Genomic DNA, 23,369 nt, shown 5'->3' with positions numbered 1-23,369 from the left:
TGGTTACCCAGTCAAAAACGTCAATCAGATTTGTCTGACAGGATCTTCCCCTGGTGAATCCATGCTGCCTCTGGTCCAGCAATTCTCCTGACTGTAGGTAGTTCACTATTCTCTCTTTCAACAGTGACTCCATTACTTTTCCCACCACCGAAGTGAGGCTAACCGGTCTGTAGTTACCAGCCTCCTCTCTGTTCCCACTCTTGTGAAGCGGAACCACCACAGCTCTTCTCCAATCACTCGGCACCATTCCCGTTTCTAGGGATCTATTGAACAGGTCACACAGCGGACCCGCCAGCACATCTCTGAGCTCCCTCAGTATCCTGGGATGAACCTCATCAGGTCCCATGGCTTTGTCTACTTTCAGTTTCCCCAGCTCATCCCATACATTTTCTACTGTAAATGGAGTTACATCTACTCCACTCCCCTCCAGTATCTTGTTAACTAGGGACGGTCCTTCTCCAGGGTCCTCCTTAGTGAACACAGAACAGAAGTATTCGTTTAATATTTCTGCCATTTCTTTGTCTCTCTCCACACATTGATCCTTTCTACCTTTCAATTTCACTATACTACTTTTCTCTTTTCACTGATGTATCTGAAAAATGTTTTGTCACCTCTCTTTACTTCCTTGGCAATCCTCTCTTCTGCTTGACTTTTTGCTCTCTTGATTAATGTCTTCGTCTCCCTCAGTTCTACCAGATATTCTTCTTTGTGCTCCTCTCTTTGGGATCTTTTGTATTTCTTGAACGCTGTTCTTTTAGCCTTTATTTTGTCAGCCACCTCCTTTGAGAACCAGATAGGTTTCATTTTTCTTTTGCTTTTCTTTACTTTTCTAACATATAGTTGACTTGGCAATTGCTCCTTTTAGAGTGGTCCACTGTTGATCCACATCTCTCACATTCTCCCAGCCTTTTAGTTCTTCCTCCAGGTACTTCCCCATTTCATCAAAGTTTGTGTTTTTGAACTGCAGAACTCGGGTTTTTGTGCTTCTTTTCCGTATCTTTTTTGTGATATTAAACCATACCGTTTGATCATCTGCATCATTTGCAGCCAATAATGTTTGCTCCAGGGGTGATCCACACCTATCTCACTCTCCAGACAAGTCATGATGGACTGTCCAGTGTCCATTGCTCCGGTAACCTCTGTAGCATTAGATAGGTGGAATTCCAGCCGGTGCCTACGTCCTGAATGAGTCGGTGCAGAGAGGTGCTCTCACTGTTTCCTGCTTCTCACAGAGCTCCTGCCCACTCTTCACACTCTGATGAAAATACCTGCTATTTTCATGGAATTCTCTATTACTTCTTTCAGAACTAATCTGCCATATTCCTCCTTGGTCCCCAGAGAATCCGTTACTGCTAGCTGCAGCAAGTGGAAAAAGCAGTGGATCCCTTGATAACCCTCACCTTCCATTGCCTTTTTCATGTGAGCACCACTGTTTTAACAAAAGAAAAACAAAACAACAGCAACATTCCTGCCTTTCTGGTCTGGTTGCCAGTCCTTCATCATGTTACTTATTGCTCCTATGATATTGACTGAGGTGTGGCTTATTTCCATCATCTTGGTATAGCCCATCTCTACCCTGCTGATCTGCCCCTGCCTTGACTGGCTGCCACCAGTGTGCCATCAAGGAAAGATAAGCATGTGTGGCATTCTGGCTGGTCCAGATGCCACTGGTGAAATAGATGCTACCGATCTCCATGTTGGCCAGCTGTGCATGCATGTGAGCACAGCACGGAGCGTACAGAGCAAGGATAACCTGCCTTGTAAATGTAGTCTGAGAGGGCATGCTGTCATTGGGGGCTAAGAGGTGCAGAAGCCACTTAAGTCCAATGTTATCGGTGATCTGCAGGGACTAGTCATCCAGGGCAACCATTTCCCCAATGCACTATGTCATCACCTTTGATGCTGCCTGCCACTTCCTAAGGGACAGTAGTGTTATAAAACACCCCCCATCTGCTACATGGTGACTTACCACAGACATGGAGGGTTGGGGGCTATTGTTGCTGCTAATAATGCCACATCCACCTTTTGCTCCCTGTGCCATAATGAAAATGTGACACAGTCATTAGTAGCAACCTGGGGGTTTTAGTGTTACAATAACTATAGTGTACTGTTGTATCGTGCACACTAGTACTTGTGTGGAAATAGACAGCAGAACAGATAGCACAGTCTCTTTTGTTACAAAATATGCCACACATTATTTCCACTACAAAATGACACAGGTTGTGGAAAAAGAGTCAAGACACACATTGTAGTTGGTGAATACCGATTCCTTTTTCCACACACAGAAAGTCGGAGAAAGCAAGTAAAAGAAATGCCGGTGTTCTACCTGGTCAGTGCAATGGTCACTGGTCAGAGACACTGCAGCTGCTAAAACAAAATCAGATCTCTCTCTGTGCTACAAATGCAGACAGAGAGAGACACCCTCTTATCCCTGCCTGCTCAATGATGCATTAACTCTGTAACAATGACCAGATGGATTCAAATTGCAGTGTCTCCTCTCACGCAGTGACAGTCACAACAGAAAAACCATACAGCCCACCTTGCTTTAAGTTTCTCCTTCCTTTCCAGCTCTTTTTTAAACTTTTTTTTCTTTGGCTCTGAGAAAGAGCTTCAGAATTGCAACCTCTGTTTCTGAAATCCAGCAGAGAAATGAGGGAACAAAATGGTGACTGCTCAAAGTTGCATGTTGCTTTCAGTTTCTGATTTAAAAAAAAAGATAAAAAATGAGGAACTTTTTTGGAAAGGCAGAAAAGCGCGTATACCACTATCGGTTTTGATGAGGCCTGGGGTGGAAGGGGGACTGGGGTGCCCGAATTTAGAGTTATATAACTTAGCATGCTGCCTTCGTCACGTTAGTGATTGGGCTTTGGCTACGTCATCCCTGACCCCGCATTCATGTCTCCTAGAGTGGCTGAATGTCACCTCCCTTAACCCCTTGCTACAGCTCCCTACGCAGCATGTCCCCACCACTGTCCGAGAATTGGACTTAGTGAACTCGTGCAGAAAAGCGTGGTCTCTATTGTGTAAGCTGTGTCTCACCCCGAGCACACCAACACCCTTATTAACAATTGTGGGCAATGTGTTATTTCCCCCGGGGAATAGAGGAGGGGTTTTCCAAAGATGGAGAGATCTGGGGGTCATTTATATCTCCGACGTCTTAGATGAGGCGGGGGAAGGTATTGTGCCGTTTGCCACCCTCCGGGACCGATACCAGTTGACGGAGGTGGATGTTTATGCTTATCAACAATTGGCGCACTACATTCATAAATCCCGACCTTTGTTAGTGGAAACCTTGCAAACCAAGAGAGTTAGGGAGATCCTGTTACAGAAGAAGGGAGGCAAACCCACAATTTCTGGTTATTATAGAGCGGTAGGGGAATTGGGGGACAGCCGATCCCTCCATTCCTTGTACCTTCAGTGGCAGAACTGGCCACTTTTCTCACTGTCTTACGTTGAATTTGTGCACTGCTTTAAGAATATCTGTGTTGTGGCTGAAAGTGTTTTGTTACGGGAGGTGCAGTATAAGTTTCTCTGGCGCTCTTATATTACCCCTACCAGGGCATACAAACTGAAAATTGCACCATCCCCAGCCTGCCCAAAGTGTCTCCACCTAGAGGGTGGATACCATCATTGTTTTTGGGATTGTGCTTCCAGCTCCCTATTTTGGAACAAAGTAGCTCGAGCATGCTCTTTCTTTTTGAGAGTGACATTGGCACCGGATCCAAACCTTTGGTTGTTTGGGAACCCGGCCTCACTCCCCACTACCTTGCCTGACCCTGCACTCCTATTTATTTTGAAGGCAGGAGTAGTGGGGAAACAAGTCATCTTGACAAATTGGCTGAATACCGCAGGCCCCAGTTATGAACACTGGTTTAGACTAATGCCATGGCTTTGCTCCATGGAGCATGCCCTGCTATCCTATCGGGAGCCCCGGAGAACGGTACTTACCTCTAGTATTTGGAGTGCATTCACAACTCGCTTGGCCCCAGTTACAGGAGTGGCTATGGATCCATGGCAGCCAGACCAAGATAGAGGCCAGGAAGCGGACACCTCATGAGACGCAAGGTCCTGCGCAGACTCGGTCCCCATAAATCTGTGCCCGGCGCTGCCCATTAGGAGTGGCGGTTACCGTTTCCAGGAGAGGAGCTCCAACGACCACCACCAGGACATTAAGGGGGGGGGGGGGAAGGGGGGGGGAGAGAGGGACTGTTTTTCAAGTTGTAAAACGGTTGTTATTATTTGTTGAATGGTTGACGGTTGTAATTTCAAAATTCAATAAACATATTACAAAAAAAAAAAAAAAATGAGGAACTCATTGCAAATCTATGCTGGTCCCAGTTGGGATAGACTGGTTTAAAAATTGCTTCACCTTGCTTGGTACTTCTCCATCCTTGCCACTTCCCAACCCAGCTCCATTCTGTCCTGCTTCAGTGACTTGCCTTGAGTAGAAAGACAAAAAAAAAACCCCTGAAGTTTTGCTTGCCCATAGACTTGAATGGAATCTGAAAATGAATGCAAACAAAAATTGTCTTTATTTCGGGAAGGGCTGCCCATTCTTTTCATTTTAAATGAAATTAAATGAAAATGCCTTCTTTTGTTTCACAGATTACCCATTCGTTTCAAATGAATGCACATCCTTAATGGATATACAAAGGTGTACGGGCCTGGAGGAGAGGTAAGCATACCTTCCCTTCCTCATCCCACCATAATTTATTGAATTTTCATTTTTATATTTATAGGCCGCATTATCCCTTGTTCTGGGCAGCTAATATACAAACATACATAATCAACATAAAATATCCAGAGACAGACCTGCTAAAGATTGTTAAAAAATAACCGTGCATCTCTCGTTACAGTGCTCAGTATGATCCTCCCTCCCTTTGTCTTAGATTCTATCCCCCACTTCCTGGAATCTGTTCCTTTCTACCTCTGATCCTCCTCTTCCTTCCTCAATCACAGGATCTCCCTTCCTTTCCCTCTTTCATCCCATCCCAGGAATCTGGGATGGGATGAAAGAGTGTCTCCACTCCTCTTTCATCCCATCCCAGGAATCTGGGATGGGATGAAAGAGGGAAAGGAAGGGAGATCTGGGATGGGATGGGATAAAGGTCTTTTATTTGGTCATCCCTTATCCCTGGTCCTCTCTCCCTTTCTGTCCTCAGCTTTATAAAGGGCTTTTTCTCATTGTGCCTATGGAAGTAATATTTATTAAGGTCCACCGAGAAGACATATGATATATGCAAATTCGTAGTTCAGTTTTATGTGTAATTTGGGGTTTATAAGAATTTTAAATAAATTCTAAACATTTTCTAAGACAGGTAGGAAGCTGAAATTTTGCACACTAATAACCTAAATATTGCAACTAACAGAAAAAGTCCAAAAAAACAAATATCTGTACTTTGTAGGGTTAGAATAATCCCAACAAATTTTCTAATTTTTTTTTTTTAACCAATAGAATTGGGCGCAATTGTATATCAGGGATCTTTGAAGGATAATCTGAAAATTAATTTTTAATTGTTTGAAAAATGAAAGATGGAGATTATGCATGGAGCTAGCTGTGTTCATTCATTTTTCTTGAAGCCCTGGGCTCTTTCTTCCCTCCATTTAGACCAGGGCTCTCCAAAGGCAGCCCTCATGGGTAGCAATCCAGTCAGCTTTTCAGGATTTCCACAATGAATATGCATGAGATCTATTTGCATGCAAATAGAATGTGCAAATCTTGAAAACCCAATTGGGTGCAGCCCTCGAGGTCCACGTTTGGGGACCCCTGCTTTAGACAAAATAAAGAGGGAAAAGTCAATCCTAGGAACAGAAACTCGGAAGCATAATATTATGCAGGGATATGTCTGACGTTTTTCGCTAGGCGTATGAAAGCTGATTTCAGTCTTCCTGTTGTACAGATTATACACACGCGCACACACACTTTACATATACTGTACCCTACTTTTACATTCTTAAAAAAAAAATTGCACGCAGCAGTTTACAACCAGTCTCAAACTTGCCTCTGGAAGGGGAGAAAGAACTTGTGTGCAAACACCTTTCTCCTCCCGACGGAAAACACATTTTCTAGTCTTCTGCTCCCTAGGCTTCCTCTATTCACTGTGTTTTCCTCCCCAATGCCCTCCTGCCTCATTTTCCTTCCCTTCCCGGCATCCCAAAAAGACAGCAGCAGATGCTCCATCCCCTTCTCTCCAACACATCTCTCTCTCCCCTTGCTCCCGTTAGCTAAGAACATGAGCCCAGCTCCGGCAACCCAAGGGCCTTAATTTCATATCCAGTGTTGGAAAATAACATAGGAACTTCCGCATTCTGTCTGTTTTTTGTTTTTATTTTATTTTGCATAAAGTGCCATTGTTCAGTTACCAGGAAAAAAAAAGGTCCTTCCCATTTTAAGCATTGCTCTAGGTAAATGACACAGGTTATACCTTTATAAACCCAACACTCTGGCAAATCCGAAACAGTAAGAGTACAAACAATTTTTAAAAAATACAACTTCCCCCACTCCCACCAAAAAAGTTTTCCTTGGAATATTTAATAAATAACTGCTGTTTTTGTTTGGTTTTTTTTTTCTCATTCCAAAATGGCGCCAATGAAGAGAAAACAAGAGAAGTGTGTCCAAGATGGCGGTTCTCCTCCCAAACCGTGGCCCAGAGTACTGCTTCCCCGTGAAGCAGAGAAGCGTGGCTTTGCCCTGCAAGTCCGCGTGGATGTCGACCTTCGTTTCCGCCCACGGAACAGAGGAATGGGTCTTCCTGCAGTGACTTCCAACAAGAGCAAGGGCCATGGGAAGCGTCCTCCGAGTCCAGAAGCAGCAAGGGCCCTGTCCAAGCAGAACCAAAACCAGAGGCCCATGGCACCAAAAAAAAAAAAAAAAAAAAGTGTGTCCATTGCAGCCCAAAAGTTTAACGCCCATCATTAAAATGCTTCCAGCTCTTCTCCCCCACCTCAGGCGGGAGAAAAGTCCAGTGGTTGCTGGGAGGCTGTCCTTCCCTTTCTTTAAATAAATTAAACATTTAACTTCCTACTTCCTAACTACAGGCCCAGTTCAGACTCGGCAGGCTGCCACATGACCGTGGTAGAGCAGGCACACTGCTCTCTGTGCCGAGGATCAGGGGACTGGAGCAATAACTATCTGCAAACACTATTATGAGTTTACAGCTGCTTACCCATATTTGTGAATCAAATTTTAAATTCAGAAAAATCCCTGTTCGGCAGCAGACTTTGTCCATGTCGCATTGTGAATAACTCATTAATCTGTGGTCAGGCGCAGTGTTTCAGTGGCGGCAGTGCCATGCACGAGACCCCGATTCGGGTTCCCGCCTCCACTTCTTGCTCCTTTGGTATGCAGGCAGGATTACCAGCCCCCAGGCTGGGGTAGGAGGGAGCTGCAGCCTGTGGCTCGAGGGTAACAGTCGGCAAGATAGGAGGTGGGGAGGGAATAGGTTTAAAAAAAAAAAAAATGAGGAAAAAAAAACCCTCAACTGTAGCCGATTATGAATGCTCATGGCACTAAAAGCCCCATGTGGTGCTGGTTTCCACAGGAGCAAGAGGCTGGACAACCAGTTAACCGATTGCCGGTATTTAAAAAAAAAAAAAAAAATTTGTGTTTAATTACTCCAAGAATCCATGCACTTATCTGCAAAACCAATTCACTGAAATTGGTGCAAGTCGGTCACTTCTGGCCGCCGAATCCGAACTGGGAGCAAAGAAAAAAAAACAGACACAGATCCAAGTTTGCAAAAGACATGCACACCATCACAATTACCCCGAGCAAGGTTTATCTACAGTGATCCTCTGTACAGTACAGCGGCTCCAGCCAAAGGAGATGGTGCCTTCCCTTACAATGTTAGCAGCAGCATCTACACCGGGAAGGCGATCCTCTACGGACAGGACAAAACCAGGACCGTTTCTACTGCTGGTCCTATAGATAGCTGGATATAAATATATAAATAAATTAGGAGCGTCAAACTAAATACTGACACAATTATGAAGCGCGTCAGACCCGCACTGGGGCAAGTGCTGACACACGCTCGAGGGGGGTCAGGTGACACCACCAGAGTCTTCATGTAACAATGATATCTCTCTTATTCCTGGGTCTTCTGGGGGGTTTTTTTCTGTTTTGTTTTGGCCAGAGATTTGAGGGGGGTGGGGGGAGGTCCTTTTCTTCAAAGTGAAAGGCGTGCACCTGTTAAGTCTTACAGCTGCATCTCCGATTTGCAAGCACCTGTTGGCCCTTGAGCACCTCCTGGTTCAGGCATCATTTTCCGACAGCAACCAGCGCCATAGCACACAGGCATTTCTGTTGGAGAAAGCAAGTCAAAGAAGTATTTAAAACAGGGCTTCCCAAACCCGTCGGGTTTTCAGGATATCCACAATGAATATGCATGAGACACATTTGCCTACCCCGGAGACTCCGGATATGCAAATTTATCTCATGCACATTCATTGTGGGTATCCTGAAAACCCGACTGACTGTGGGGGGGGTCCCCAGGACAGGTTTGGGAAGCTCTGATTTAAAACAAAGAAAGAATGCATTTCCCCAACAGGAAAAATGAGTTTTCGGAAAGACAAGTGCATATATATATATGGGGGGGGGGGGGGGGGGGGGGGGTGTGGGAATATTCATTTGTTTCAGCTGCAGACTGGTTTTGCTGGATCTGGTTTACTGAATGGAATGTGCCCGCCTGTGATTTTTTTTTTTTTTTATCTGAAGCCTCTTCCCCCTCATTCCCATTCTCACACGGATAAAAAAAACCGCAGGGTCCGTACCGTCCAGCCTGCCCCCTGCTGCAGCACCACCACCACCACCACAGGGCCCACTTGATCTCCAGCATTGCCCTCACCGCTTTTCCTTTCACTTCCATTTCTCCAGCATGTTCACGGGAGATGACTTAAAAAAGGGAAAAGCTGCCCCCGAGGGATTTAGAAGCGTCCCAAGCCCTGGGACGAAAAGAAACTGGGACAATTCGAGCATTTCGGGAGGGGGGGGGGGGGAATACAGAATGGGTCCCCCTCCCCCCCCCCGGCAAGAAATGGCAACTAGGCCTTTCTGCCAACGGAGATTCCTGCTCCAGCGCGTCGTGCAAGCCTCTCCCCAGTCCCCCAAAGATATTCGCGCCCAGCGCACGTCAGTGATGTCACACTGTGACTCACGCAGAGGGGGTGGGGGAAACCCTCCCGCCGGCAGCTGCTCTGCGATATCGTACGATTAAGCACCGCATCAGCGCGAGGCAGCCACCGGCTCCTTAAAGACCCCGGTAGGGCCCAGCCCAGTTATATGTGCTCTTTACTAATGCACCAAGATCCTCAAATAAAGAAACCCCCGACGTGAGTGCTGCAGGCACGTTAGGTATTATACCCGCAAGCCTCAGAACGCGTAACAGCATCCCCTAATGGCACAGTCAGGATCTCAGGACCAGCCAAAAATGAAATGCGGCCCAGTGTAAATAAATAATTCACTCAGTGCAGGCCATTAGAAACCTCCATTTCCTGATTTTTTTTTTTTTTTTGAAAGGAGAGCATGATACGATACATACAAACCAGCACATTCGCTCAGCAGGGGAAAAACTGATCGATCTCCCAAGAGGGAATAGTAACCGGCAGAGAACAGAAACAATGCAAACCTGTCAGTCAATTTTCCCCTTCTCCACTGACAAGGATGCACCAAAAAGTGAATCTATAAATTTTGCAAATTGGTTTGCAGAACTTGCATTATCTGGAAAAAAAAAAAAAATTCACCAGAGACATTTGGTGGTCTCTGACAAGTTCCCAGTGGACAAGTCCCCCCATCACTAACCCCTCCTCCCCACACACACCACTGTAACAAGGCACTAAACGGGCATTATCACTGACAGTCTCAGAAGAGACAACAAAGAGGGAACAGAATGAGCCTATCGCCTGCAGAGGAGGGCAGCACGTGCAGAGCTGAGACCACCGCTGCTCCTCTGGGGGTCAACAGAGGGACCTCCGTGCCCAGGGCTGCCAAGTGGGTGTGTCTCGTACATACCAAATTCACCATCTGAAAAAAAAAAATATAATAATAATGGGAGACTTTCCATGCCAAAAGTGGAAAATTGCAAAATTTGCAGGTTCCGCAGCTTTTCCGTTTGTTTACAAAATGTGGGTAACAAGGAAAAGAGAGCGAGGGGAGAACACCACACAAAAAGGGAATATTTTCCCCCCTCTTCGTCAGGGATTTTCCCAGGGAACGTCGCGACCGAAAAGATTCACGGAAGTAGACTTTTTTTTTTTTGGCATTTACGTTAAAAACCTAGTTTTTGTCAGTTTGGCTACGTTGTGCTTCTGTGCTTAATGCACCACCACGGCAGGTTGAATCCTCCAACTTTGGTCAGGGTCGCAAAGGCTGTGTGTCTCCAGAGGAGGGAGGTGGCAGGACCTTGAACCCCTCCCCCCCCATCGGCCTCAGCTAAAAGGCCAAGCAGGGCCTCTCCCTGGCTCGCGCTTCCAGCCTTACATTTGATCTCAATACGCTTGCTATTGCTCTCACTGCTGCAGGCCGCCCTGCTGAACCCCTGCCATTCCCAGTCAGGGTGGAGGTGCATGCAGCACCCCGACGCACTTTCAAAGCGTGCACCAAACACGCAGGCGGGCACGGGCTGCGTCCTTAGCACTCGAACATAAGAAGAACATAAGAACATGCCATACTGGGTCAGACCAAGGGTCCATCAAGCCCAGCATCCTGTTTCCAACAGTGGCCAATCCAGGCCATAAGAACCTGGCAAGTACCCAAAAACTAAGTCTATCCCATATTACCGTTGCTAGTAATAGCAGTGGCTATTTTCTAAGTCAATTCAATTAATTCACATTTTCTTCCTGCATGCCAAATTTGTGGAATTCATAGCCCTTTTTTGGAACATTTATTGTGCAGTTGAATGGATGTGCAAGCAAACATAAGAACATAAGAACATGCCATACTGGGTCAGACCAAGGGTCCATCAAGCCCAGCATCCTGTTTCCAACAGTGGCCAATCCAGCCCATAAGAGTCTGGCAAGTACCCAAAAACTAAGTCTATTCCATGTAACCATTGCTAATGGCAGTGGCTATTCTCTAAGTGAACTTAATAGCAGGTAATGGACTTCTCCTCCAAGAACTTATCCAATCCTTTTTTAAACACAGCTATACTAACTGCACTAACCACATCCTCTGGCAACATATTCCAGAGTTTAATTGTGCGTTGAGTAAAAAAGAACTTTCTCCGATTGGTTTTAAATGTGCCCCATGCTAACTTCGAAGCGGCAGTAACCCAATCGCTGAGCTTAATCATAGGGGGGGGGGGGGGGGGGGGAAATCTCTCTTCCCATAGTGGCTCCTCGTACTTTTCTGCAAACGCAAATAGTACTTCAGTGTATATACCACAGTGGGTCACTAAAATCAGCATCGCAATCCCTCCAACTACTGCAGCAGATGGGACAGCTCCAGACCTCTCTGCTTGAGTACACTCTATGCACTATGCAGTCTACTTAGATTTAAGAGGATATATATATATCCTTGTACAGCAGATCTTGGTTAACGCTGCTGTTTTGATCCCTACCAGCGATTTTTGTACAGTACTTGTCAGAGCAGTAGCCATCTGCAGTGGGAAACCCCCTCTTCCTTCTTTCACGGGTTCCTCAGGGTCCGTGTGCTAAAGAGGGGAGCAGCACTCCTAAGACCTGCCCGAGACCCTGAAGAAAAACCGAACCGAGGCTGCAGGGAATAGCAGCAAAACAGGGGCTCACTCTTACACTACTCACGTCGCACTGGGGAGGGAGGCGCAGTCTAAGCCATGAACAGGTGGTCCGTACAGTCACCCCGGGTGGCCCAGAGGATAAATCTGCAGGTGGCGACGGAAGACCCCGTTGCCTCCGTGTCTCAGGATTTCCTCTTCTCCAAGTTCCTGGCGGGGGGGGGGGGGGGGGGGGGACGGGACTTCCACAAACATCCACTGCGATTAGGCTGGCCAATTTTCCGGGGCTTAAACCCATAAATTTACCCTCCCAAGGAGTGTTTCAAAAGTAGGGTTCGATCTGGGAAGCCCCACTAGAACAAGCCACCCCTCGATTCTCTTTCCGCTGTCGGAATCTGCAGAAAAAAAAAAATCGGCTCAGCACCTCTGTCTCTCTCTGTGAGCTACCGATTGGACTTTCCTAGCTGGACAAGCGCTCGCTTAATCTCTGGAGATTGTGTCTCCAAATATTACTTTAAATATCGGACCCTCCCAAAAAAAAAAATGATCAGATGACCTTCCGGTTAGTTTTGCCCGACTTCTAGGTGCATTTTTTTTTATTAGTACACAGCGCCTACTGATGGCGCCATGACTGTCTGTGGAGTGAAGGAGCAGCCTAGCGGTTAGAGCAGAGCAGCTGGCTGAGAAAGGCCTGAAATCCTGCCGCCGCTCCTTGTGACCCTGGGCAAGTCGCTTCACCCTCCATTGCCTCAGGTACAAACTTAGATCATGAGCCCTTTCGGGCAGGGCAATACCTACGGTACCTGAATGCAAATCCTTTACGCTCAGCCTTTGGAAAGGTGAGTAATAAAAGCCAAAATCCAATGCAGTGTTTCAGGAAACCCCCCCCCCCCCCCTGAGCTGCCAACACTTCTGCCAAAGTTAAAGGCACATCTGACCAGGAGGAAATCCCGTGGGCCGTATGCCAGGAGAGTGAACTGGCAAGAGAGGGTGGGAACTAGAATGACAAACAAACAATCTTGGGTTACAGTAGCAGCGTACACTTCTCCAATTATTTTTTTTTTTGCACTAGGATTTGAGACAAAAACACCCACAAAATCAAGTGACTGCTAAGCACCGCTAAAATAATCCGAGAAATTCTACGATCGCATGAAATACTCTCTCGGCATTGTGAACTAAAAAAAAAAAAAAAGCACAAGAGGCAGAACTCTGCATAGCCTGCTTACCCCTCCCACTCGCAAGGTCAACAGCTGTCAGGAGGGCCTGGGTCTGTCTGGCAGGCTGCAAATATAATACTAACCAGAAGTCATAGTGGAAACACGGGTATCCACGTAACCCATAACCAGGTTCGTCTAGCAGGCTAGGCAGGAGACCCCAGAGGCCGGGTGTTCAGCTTTGCGGTTTGACATGGGAAGGCAAGGGCTAGTGGGTGCCGTCTGTCTAAGATGGTGGAATATTAAGGAGGAAGATGATTTAAAAAAACCCCAAAAACCCCAAGCTTTTCTGGATAGGGGGGTGATATCACACAAGCTATAGTGCTCTAGGGCTGGCAGCTGGGATGTGTCCTTAGCAGAGGTAACTAGGCAGACTGGATGGGCCGTTGGTCTCCTGCTAGGAGTTATGCCCCCTAAATATTGTTTCAAAACCAGATTGCCATATTTAATTGGGGGCGGGGGAGGAGGTACAGTATTTTGGTCTTGTCTATTTAGGGATGGTAAAATCCTGAAACTGGAATTGAGCAATTGGATTTCATCTACTTGCCGGCGAACTTTCTTCTTTAGTTACTCACGCCAGGAGAGACCGTACAGGTTTATGGCTGGCCAAGTCTGCCAAAATTTACAAGCGACGTTTTGCCTTTGCTTTCAGATGCGGTCCATCAGTTCAAAGCACCCGCCTGTCCTGTCCCTCCGCATGTGTAAGGAGCACTCTCTGATGGGCAGATTTGGCTGAAATCTGGTAGGGCGCTGGGGAGAGCCTGGCGTAAAAACACAAGGAAAGATTCGGAAGGGCCGCCCTTCCTTGTGTAACCCCTCCTTAGCAGCATCAGCTTCTCCAGCTCGTTTACAACCCAGCCGCCCGGATTGCACCACGGGCACACTGAAACCCCGGGGGAAGGGCGCAGATGCCAGCGCACAGCCTTACGAATTTGGAACCGCTCAGATGTTATCTGGCACCTCCCTCCCATCAACAAAACCTGCTACTAGCAAAAACGAGGGGCTGGTGGCAGCCGATGGAGCAGGATTTGTTTTCATATCGCCAGTCATAGAAACAGGCTTTTCAGTGCAGGTGCCAATTTACTACACATTCTAGCCTGGAATTAGCAACAGATGCCTCTCTCTATCTCTCTCTTTTCAATCTGGAGATCTCTGCTTTCCTGAGCTACAAGGAGAGGAGTAAATAAACAGATCCCACAATTATAGAGAGGGACTCAAGTTTGGTGTATGGGGGGCGGGGAATCGAGAGGAAGAATCAGACTGCCGGCCTCCTGAGTTACATAGCCTGGAACAGTATTTGCTTTCTTCCTTGCTAGGTACCTAAAAAAGAAGTCTTTTTAAAGCGCACCCCTTTGCCACGGCTTAACAAGCTCTGGCTTGCGGATCTGGCGTGCCTGGCGTGCTGTCGGTCCAGCGCCAGGACGTTTCGCTGAGATCCGAAGGCGGCTGTTCACAAACCCTTGCCATCCCTTCCTTCCCTCGGGAAAAGCCAGGCGCGTGTTAACGTTTTAGTCAGGCAGGGAAAAGAGAAGGAGGTTAAGCGTCAAACGCAGATCGACCGGCGGCACAAAAGGTTGGTGAGGGGGAGGGGAGGTCTAGCAGAACAGTGGCAGGCGCGCTATATAGTGGCGGTAGGACAGCTGCAGGAAGGGGGGGAGGGGAGACCAGAGACATGCCAAGATCTACCATCCCTGCTTTCATGGTCATGCCAGCCGGCTTTTTAAAGTACCTTACAAGACGAAACGGAAGCAATTTTTAGGTCTGCTGCGATAGCCGAGGCGGGGGGAGGGAGAGATGTAGACTGTAAGGACACATTTTAAAATTGAAACAAACAAACAAACAAAAAAACCCTCCTTTCCCTCATCCATTTACTTTACCATCAAACAATGCAGGGCGCTGCACGGTTAACCCTTTCATGGAATGCATACAGTATCCTTCCCCCCCCCCCCCCCCCCAGCGGTCCAGCAGTCCTTAAATAATCCCAGCCAGATCCCTCCTTGCTCCCCATATAATGATGCAAGTAACAAAAAGGCTCCTTTTGCAGCAAGGGCTTGGTTGGTTAGCTTTTCCCGTTCCCTCCCCCCCGTTTTTTGTTTTTTTTTTTTGGCTCTTGCACACGCATGCAGTAATGCTGAAACCCTATGCCAGCTTCCCCCCACCATGAATCCGATCCAGCACCACCGGACAAAGCTACATCCAAAAACAAAACAACAACAGATCAGGCACCCCATGCAGATACCTCCACAGTAAAAAAAAAACAACAAACCATTGATGCCCTGAGCTAGGGCCTCCTCCCATCTGGAACCCCGGCACCCACATTTTATGCAATAAAAAACACACAAGCGAAACCAGAGTCCCAATCTATAGGAATACTGTCCGTGTACAGAACGGAAAGCACAACATTTTGTTCTCATCTGTGCCCTATTTTTTTTGTAACTGCATGTATAAATAGTAAAAGAGATCAATTACAATAATGTCATCGCACACTATGGCACCCACCTATTATTTTTTAAAAATATACCATTATCTAATAACAACATTATTTTTTTTTTCAGTCGAGGTTGTGAGTGTGAGGGGCTGTAATTGGAATATATACAGAAGGTAAAAATCCATCCTGCACAAGACACCACCAACACAGAAGCTTGAGATTCTTTTTTTTTTTTTTTTTTTTAAACCTTAATACTTTTTCCCCCCCCAAAAAAATGTCAGGATTGCTTTGGAATAGCATTTTCAACAGCTCCCAGTGAAGAGCAAAACACACACAGACCAGCACATAGGGAGAGTGGTGGTGACGATGATAATGCTGCGGGGGGGGGGGGGATTTGCTAGGCACTTGTAGGCCCATTTTAGAATGAAAATAATGCTGAAAGCAAGACAGAGTGCCTTCCCCATTCCCACCCAAAAATCCAACGCCGTCCCTTTCATTTGGCTCGGGGGGATTGTGGCCGACGGCTGCTAAGGTGGCGAGCCAATCTTTCAAGGGTGTGCTGACGGATGCGGGGGGAGGGGGGAGCTTGCCTCGTTCCTCCCCCACCCCCCCCCAAACAGCAGTCACCGGTCCAGCACCCTGGAAAAGTCATCGCGGTTGCCCTCGTTTTTGAGGTCGGCAAAGACCTGGGTGAAATAATGGGGGTCCGCGTTGATTCGGAGCATCTTGGCGCTCATGGCATCGATGATGCGAAGGCAGCGGTCCCAGAAGGCATCCTTGGCTGCCTCCACCAGGAAGGGCTTCAAGGGGTAGGAGATCTCGTTGCCCATGTAGGAGTAGGACAAGTACAGGCAGGTTAAGAGGGTGGCTTGCAAGTCATGCTCGGTGGCCACCGAGTCGCCGTCGATGACGTCCCGGCACAGCAGGTAGACGAAGACCACGTTGGCCGGGGTGACGAAGGCCTGGTCTTGCCAGCCCTGCAGCAGCAGGGAGCGGTCCACGCTCCGGAGCCAGAGGATGGGGTCGGTGGGCGACAGATGCTTCAGCCGGTAGCACCTTCGGCAAAGGAACTCGCCCAGGCACTTGAGCAGCTCGCTGGTGGACGCCTGGACCACCACCCGCTTGGGGGAGCCGCCGGCCGGCAGGTTGGAGGCCTTCTTGATGGAGGAGACCTGCTTGGAGCCCAGCGGGGCCAGGGGCTGGCTCTCGTAGCTGGCGAGGTTGGCGCAGGAGAGCGACTTCTTCACGTTCTCGTGGTTCAGGTGGGCCACGTCCTTCTGGTAGTTGTTGGCCGGCCCCTTGCGGGAGGAGCCCTTCTTCTTGGTGGAGGCCACCAGCCTCTTCCAGGTGAGCGCCGGGATGAACATGGAGTGCCTCTTCAGGCTCTTGCCGCCCTGCCCGCTGCCCTTGCCGCCCTGCCCGCCGGCGTAGTGGGCCAGGGAGCCGGAGCCGTCCTCGTAGAGGCTGGCTTTCCTGGAGCCGGGAGAGAGGGACAGAACAGTGCCCATGGCGACCAGCGCTAAATCTTCAGCTTGCCAGAGGAGGAGGAGGAGGCGTTGCGGAGGAGCTAGCTCAGTTACGGTGCAGGGCCACTGCACTCAGGAGGGGGTAAAAAAAAGCCTCATCAACAGCCCCCAGCAGAAGTGCTGGCCGATAAAAAGCCGACGGTCAATGATCTGCCACGCTTCTTTGTTTCATCCTGGAGCCCCCCCTCCTCCTCCTCCCCCAGGGCGAGGATCCCCGCCGCAGGTGGCTGAGCAAACCTCTGGCCAGGTGTGAGGTCACGTCTCTCTTGCTTCACCTTAGTCAGAGGGGGGGGGGGGGGGAGGGGAATGTTTTGCTGTTTTTCTTCTCCCACCCACTTTTATAAACCAGGGTTTGATTGGGGTGGGGGGTTACCTTTGCCGGAGCTGTATCGCTGCACCAGCTTAAAAACAAATCACAGTTCCAGTATGTCGGCTGCTTTCATTCGGGAGTCCAGGAAGGGTAGAGGAGCACAACAAAACAAGATTCAGGTGGCTCAGGTTGTAAACACCCAAAACATTCGGTGCCTAAATCTCCAGGGTGTTCAGATGGGGGGAAAAAAAAAATCACGCACCCCCGCAGGCTCGCTTATCAAGAAAATCAAAATTAAAAAAAATTATATATATGTTTTGTTTTGTTTTTTTTAAGGCGAAAGATGATTCTTATTAGCCACCTTTTCTCATCAGCTGGAGGAAAATCCCCCCGGGATCTCTCGGAAGGAAAGGCGATTCTGCAGCTGTGCCGCCATCTATCCGGATGCCTTCAGCAAGCCGAGGCGATTTCAGGGCGCTCCGGCGCCCGGATCCTTCCTCTCAAACCCTCGCCCTCCGCGATCCTGGATGGCAAAGAGTCCAGGAGGAGCAGGTGTGGAAGCACAGGTGTGCGTCGCCTGGGGGGGGGAGACGGGCGGTGCAACAAGACGACCGCTTAGGAGCAAAAATATCGCCGGGGGCTGCAGTCTCGGTGTCCGTCGTCCCCCCCCCGAGGAGAGGATCAGGCCGCAGGGCTGCGATTATTCGATTGCCTGTGACCCGCCCGCCTTGGCTCCGTCCGGGCTGCTTCAGGCGGGTGGATGCCTTTTCGCCGCTCGTGCAAGCCTCAGCAGAAGAGCCGCCGGGCTTCTGGCCGTCCTGAGGGCTGGTGCCTCCCCCCCCCTTGTTTTCTAGAGGTAAAAGGAGCCGCACCTTGACTAAATCTGCAGCATCTCCCGAACCTGGGAGGCGAGAAAATGAGAGAAGCGGGGAGGAGGGGGGGAAAAAAAAAAACCCCAACACACCTCCCAGTTTCTATCTATTGCCTTGGCATCTCCGAGCCCCTGCTCCAACCAGCTCCCAGCCACAATGGGAAGGCGAACGTGATTTGCTCCTGTCGTGCCCGGCAACCCCCCTCCCTTCTTCTTTCGCTGCTTCTTGACAACTGAGGTAGGGGAGGCTCTTGCCTGCCACCTGCTGGCAGGTGGAAACGCCGCCGGGCCTCGTTACGGAGCCAGCACCCCTCCCCCCCCCAGCATCCTGCTCTCCCGACCCCTCCCCCCCTCCCGCCTGCAGCATGTGGCCGGTTCCTTCAGCTGCCGGACGAGAAAGACGCCTCCTCGTTTGGTCTAATCCCACTATATTTAATTCGTTTGTATTTTATTTATTTATTCGTTCTGCCCGCAGATCCAAAGCGGGAGTGCATGGCATAGATAACAGCAATACCTAAAATGCGTTTCAGCGAGCAGACATCACAACGAAACAAACACAGGCAGTTAGAACAAATACCTAGACTGCTCTTATCATCACATTGGTTAGGGATGCAAGGCCTGCGCCTGTTGTCAGCCCTGGATTACTGTTAAGTCTTCTCCCCCTGTGCAGGTTCCCGCTGTTTGTTGGTGCTGCGTTCGCGTTTTACTCGAAGCGGGGTGGTGGGATGGATTGGGGACCTGCACTGCAGGGCTCTGATTTATGGAAACTCATAAAGCTGGGGGAGTGGCTGCCTGAGAGGAATTATCCCAAAATAACAGTAATATCTTGGGGATGAAACGAAATTCAGAGGGAAGAAGAGTCACCTTCCTGATGTGTTTGCTTTAACTGTGGTGCGAATTAATTGAAGACATGACTTTGGGAGCACTTTCCAACATAGATTTGTGGAAAGGATGCGGGTGAGTTTGTATTGGGAGAGAAGGCACGGTTTGGGGCTCGGGGGGGGGGGGGGGGGTTATGGCTGCATGTGTGTAGGCAAGATGTGTGGCTTTGGCGGTTGTAAAAAGGGGGTGGCTGTGGGATGGTTGGGAAAGGGGTGCATTTTGCGGTGATGACTTGGGAAGCAAGGTAGTTTGGAAGGCAACTTTCTTCCTCAACTACAGCCTTTATTTTCCCTGTTTCTGGGGAGAGGCTAGGTGTAGGTATGTTGGAGCAGGTGTGGGTCTGATGTGTGAGCATGGGGGGGGGGGGGGGGAGAGTGTATGTGTGACTGCCTGATTTTAGAAATGTGAGGGCGGGGTCTTTGAAAGGCACCTTTTGGTGCCACCCTTTCTCGGCTGCTTGTTCTTTTTCCCTGTCTTCGTCTGCCTGTGATGCTCTGGGTCAAAGTGCTGGGAGGGGGTTGCAGGGTGTCATTTGGGTTTTTTTTTTGTTTGTTTGTTTTTAAATACTGGTCAACATTGTGAAGCTTCTAACCATTTCCTACAGAAAGCAATGGGGCTTTTTTTTTGGAGATTCATCTCTCTGAAAATACTGACCCAGTGTTTCTGGTTTTCAAACTTGTCTTGAGATATTCACATTTTCTTCCTGCATGCCAAATTTGTGGAATTCATAGCCCTTTTTTGGAACATTTATTGTGCAGTTGAATGGATGTGCAAGCAAACATAATAAAATGCCATACTGGGAGAGACCAAGGGTCCATCAAGCCCAGCATCCTGTTTCCAACAGTGGCCAATCCAGGCCATAAGAACCTGGCAAGTACCCAAAAACTAAGTCTATCCCATGTTACCGTTGCTAGTAATAGCAGTGGCTATTTTCTAAGTCAACTCAATTAATAGCAGGTAATGGACTTCTCCTCCAAGAACTTATCCAATCCTTTTTTAAACACAGCTACACTAACTGCACTAACCACATCCTCTGGCAACAAATTCCAGTAAAAGAACTTTCTCCGATTAGTTTTAAATGTGCCACATGCTAACTTCTTGGAGTGCCCCCTAGTCTTTCTATTATCCGAAAGAGTAAATAACTGATTCACATCTACCCGTTCTAGACCTCTCATGATTTTAAACACCTCTATCATATCCCCCCTCAGCCGTCTCTTCTCCAAGCTGAAAAGTCCTAACCTCTTTAGTCTTTCCTCATAGGGGAGCTGTTCCATTCCCTTTATCATTTTGGTAGCCCTTCTCTGTTCCTTCTCCATCGCAATTATATCTTTTTTGAGATGCGGCGACCAGAATTGTACACAGTATTCAAGGTGCGGTCTCACCATGGAGCGATACAGAGGCATTATGACATTTTCTGTTTTATTCACCATTCCCTTTCTAATAATTCCCAACATTCTGTTTGCTTTTTTGACTGCCGCAGCACACTGAACCGATTATTTCACTATGACACCTAGATCTCTTTCTTGGGTTGTAGCACCTAATATGGAACCTAACATTGTATAACTATAGCATGGGTTATTTTTCCCTATATGCATAACCTTGCACTTATCCACATTAAATTTCATCTGCCATTTCGATGCCCAATTTTCCAGTCTCACAAGGTCTTCCTGCAATTTATCACAATCTGCTTGTGATTTAACTTCTCTGAACAATTTTGTATCATCTGCAAATTTGATTATCTCACTCGTCGTATTTCTTTCCAGATCATTTATAAATATATTGAAAAGTAAGGGTCCCAAATCAGATTCCTGAGGCACTCCACTGTCCACTCTCTTCCACTGAGAAAATTGTCCATTTAATCCTACTCTCTGTTTCCTGTCTTTTAGCCAGTTTGCAATCCACGAAAGGACATCGCCACCTATCCCATGACTTTTTACTTTTCCTAGAAGCCTCTCATGAGGAACTTTGTCAAACGCCTTCTGAAAATCCAAGTATTCTACATCTACCGGTTCACCTTTATCCACATGTTTATGGACATTGATTTCTTTTATATAATTCTTTTCAACATTCTGTATATCGGAAAGCATTAAAATGGACATCGATTCCTTTTATATAATTCTTTTCAACATTCTGTATGTCAGAAAGCATTAAAATATCGCAGGAGGGACATTCAAAATGTATTCTCTATTACTGAGGCCAAAACATGCTCTAGTGACATCTTGAGACTAGCAGTCCACTCTCCTCTCTGTTACTGGCTGTATTTAACCCAAGGAATTCCACCTCAGTTCTAATCCTGGTTCACCTACCAACCCTCTGAGGCCGATGCAGTAAAGTGTGCCCAGCCTAGTGTATAGATCTGCCTGCGTTGGACGCGCATTTTGGATGCGCTAGACTAGCACCTGATGCAATAAGGAGGTTAGTGCGTCCAAAACGTGCGCCCAAATCAACACATATCCAATACCACTCATCACATGTAAATTCCATGTAGATGAGGCTATTAGCTATTACCCTCCAATGCCAAAAAATTTTGTGCACTTAAAGTTGTATTTTTTTTGCACAGAAAACATGGTTTATGTACACAAATCACAAAAATATCCGTTCAGCATTGTGTAAATAAATCATATCTTTCTTAATGCCATAAACATCTGATGAGATTTATGTATACAAAAACTGTTGGGTTTTTCTGCACAGACAGGACTTTTTCTGAGCATAAATCATCTTTTTCTGCACGTTAAGCTTTATTTTTTTCCTCATATTTTCAGATTAGTGTGCTTTTAAAACTCCCGATGCATTAGCAAACCCTTCCTGCAGCGGGAGTTGAATTATTTTCTAGCACATGCGTTAAGAAACCGTGTGCCGAATTTCAGGGGAGGCTCTTACAAAGGAAAAACCACAAAATGAGGAATAGCTGGTGAGGCGCTGGTGTCCTGTGGCTGTTCAGAGGCAGGTTCTGCTGCGAGGGCTGTACAATTCTGCAGCACAAGTTTTGAAGTTCAGTGGTACATTTGCATAACTTTCCACATACTTCTCACATAGCCTCCATTTACTGAAAATCTGTAAATTATTTTAAAAATGTTCCTTGAAAAAGATATTTCCGACCTTGGTTGTAATGTGTGCCTGGATTACTGCTTTCGTCTTGTTGCAATTTTTCTCTGTTTTTCTATTTCAGTTTGGTCTCTGCTCTGCACTTTATTTTTCTTCTTCATCCTTTTTTTTGTTTGTGTTCTGTCTCTTCCCTTCTCACAGACATCTGTTTTCTTTTTCCCTGTCTCTCCTCTCTTCTGTAGGTTCTCCTCCCCTCCTGCCACCGCTCTTTTTCTAACCATGAGGAGGATAATTGAACACTGAAATGTGCTAACCAGTGAAGTGCTGGAATCTCCTTCAAAGGCTGCTTTTAAAAGCAGGTGCGATGTGCATCTGTCTGGGGTGGTTTAGGGTCAGTGGGGTTGATTCATCCAGCCATTCAGAGATAAATAGCTCCTTGGGCCGGCTGGCAAATAAATTGTTTTGCAATTCACTCCTGGATGAGGGCCTGTTCAGGTGTCCAAAAAGAGGCAATTTTCAGGCAAATGAGCATATAAAGAAGGAAAATGTACACCCTCTGCTCCAAATTGTGGAATACATTAACTGCCTCATTTCCCTATGCATGAGCCTTATTATCATCATCATTGTCACCATCATTTATTACACGCTTTTCCAACTGACAGAGCTCAATGCATGTTACAAGTTAGGCTGCATCACAGTAGAGCATACCTCAGGAAGTAACATCTGTGATAAGGCTCAATAGGTAACAGCTTAGGAAAAAGGAATGCAAAGTTACTTTTCTGACATCAGCATCCTCTGGAATTGGGCAAGGTAATCACATTTTGCATGTGCGAGCTGTGATGTCACGGTAAACAAAGGGCGAGAAGCCAAAAACTTCAATCTCCACAGCACATCATCTGATACTTTCTAAAACACTTATTCACCCTGGCTCGAAAAGCGGTAATGGAGACAAAAAACAACATTTTTTGTCTCCATTACCTCTTTTATTCACTTTTATTTACAGAAAATTGATTAATAAATCATCAAATTGCAAATATTATTACAAACTAAAGGGACAGCAGAAATTGCTGGCAGGCAAGATTAACGCATAGAAAAATCAACTAACACACTTCTTCACATCCAAATAATCTTTATTCTGAATTCCTCCAGCACTACATTACTTCCCCTGCATCTCCAGCATTCATGACTTCATACCAGTGGCGTAGCCAAGGGTGGGCCTGGGTGGGCAGCTGCCCACCCAATTTGAACCCAGGCTCACCCAACTGGAACCAGAAGTGGAGCACTGGACCTGCAAGGCCGTCGAGGGATCCCATCTCCGCATGGCGAAGAGGCGGACCCAGGGCCGGCGCGCCATTCCGTGCATTTGCACGGCACACATGGGAAAGTGATCATATGGCCATATGGCC

General features: G+C 47.4%; 1 protein-coding gene across 1 annotated transcript; it reads right to left on the bottom strand.

Annotated features, from left to right (window-relative positions):
• Nucleotides 1-15,829: 15,829 nt before the first annotated feature.
• On the bottom strand, nt 15,830-16,837 carry LOC115086020 (cyclin-dependent kinase 5 activator 1-like). The gene has a single exon (XM_029592601.1). The coding sequence runs from the start codon at nt 16,835-16,837 to the stop codon at nt 15,953-15,955; it is 885 nt and encodes a 294-aa protein (XP_029448461.1). The 3' UTR covers nt 15,830-15,952.
• Nucleotides 16,838-23,369: the final 6,532 nt, after the last annotated feature.

The sequence above is a fragment of the Rhinatrema bivittatum genome, chromosome 2, assembly GCF_901001135.1.
Source record: "Rhinatrema bivittatum chromosome 2, aRhiBiv1.1, whole genome shotgun sequence".
In the NCBI taxonomy this organism is placed as follows: domain Eukaryota; kingdom Metazoa; phylum Chordata; class Amphibia; order Gymnophiona; family Rhinatrematidae; genus Rhinatrema; species Rhinatrema bivittatum.
The sequence above is the reverse complement of the archived record's forward strand: the minus strand, read 5'-3'. Positions and strand labels throughout refer to the sequence as shown.

Bases quoted from the DNA above. Each gene is read 5' to 3' on its own strand.
- LOC115086020 (XM_029592601.1), bottom strand. From the start codon at position 16,837: ATGGGCACTGTTCTGTCCCTCTCTCCCGGCTCCAGGAAAGCCAGCCTC.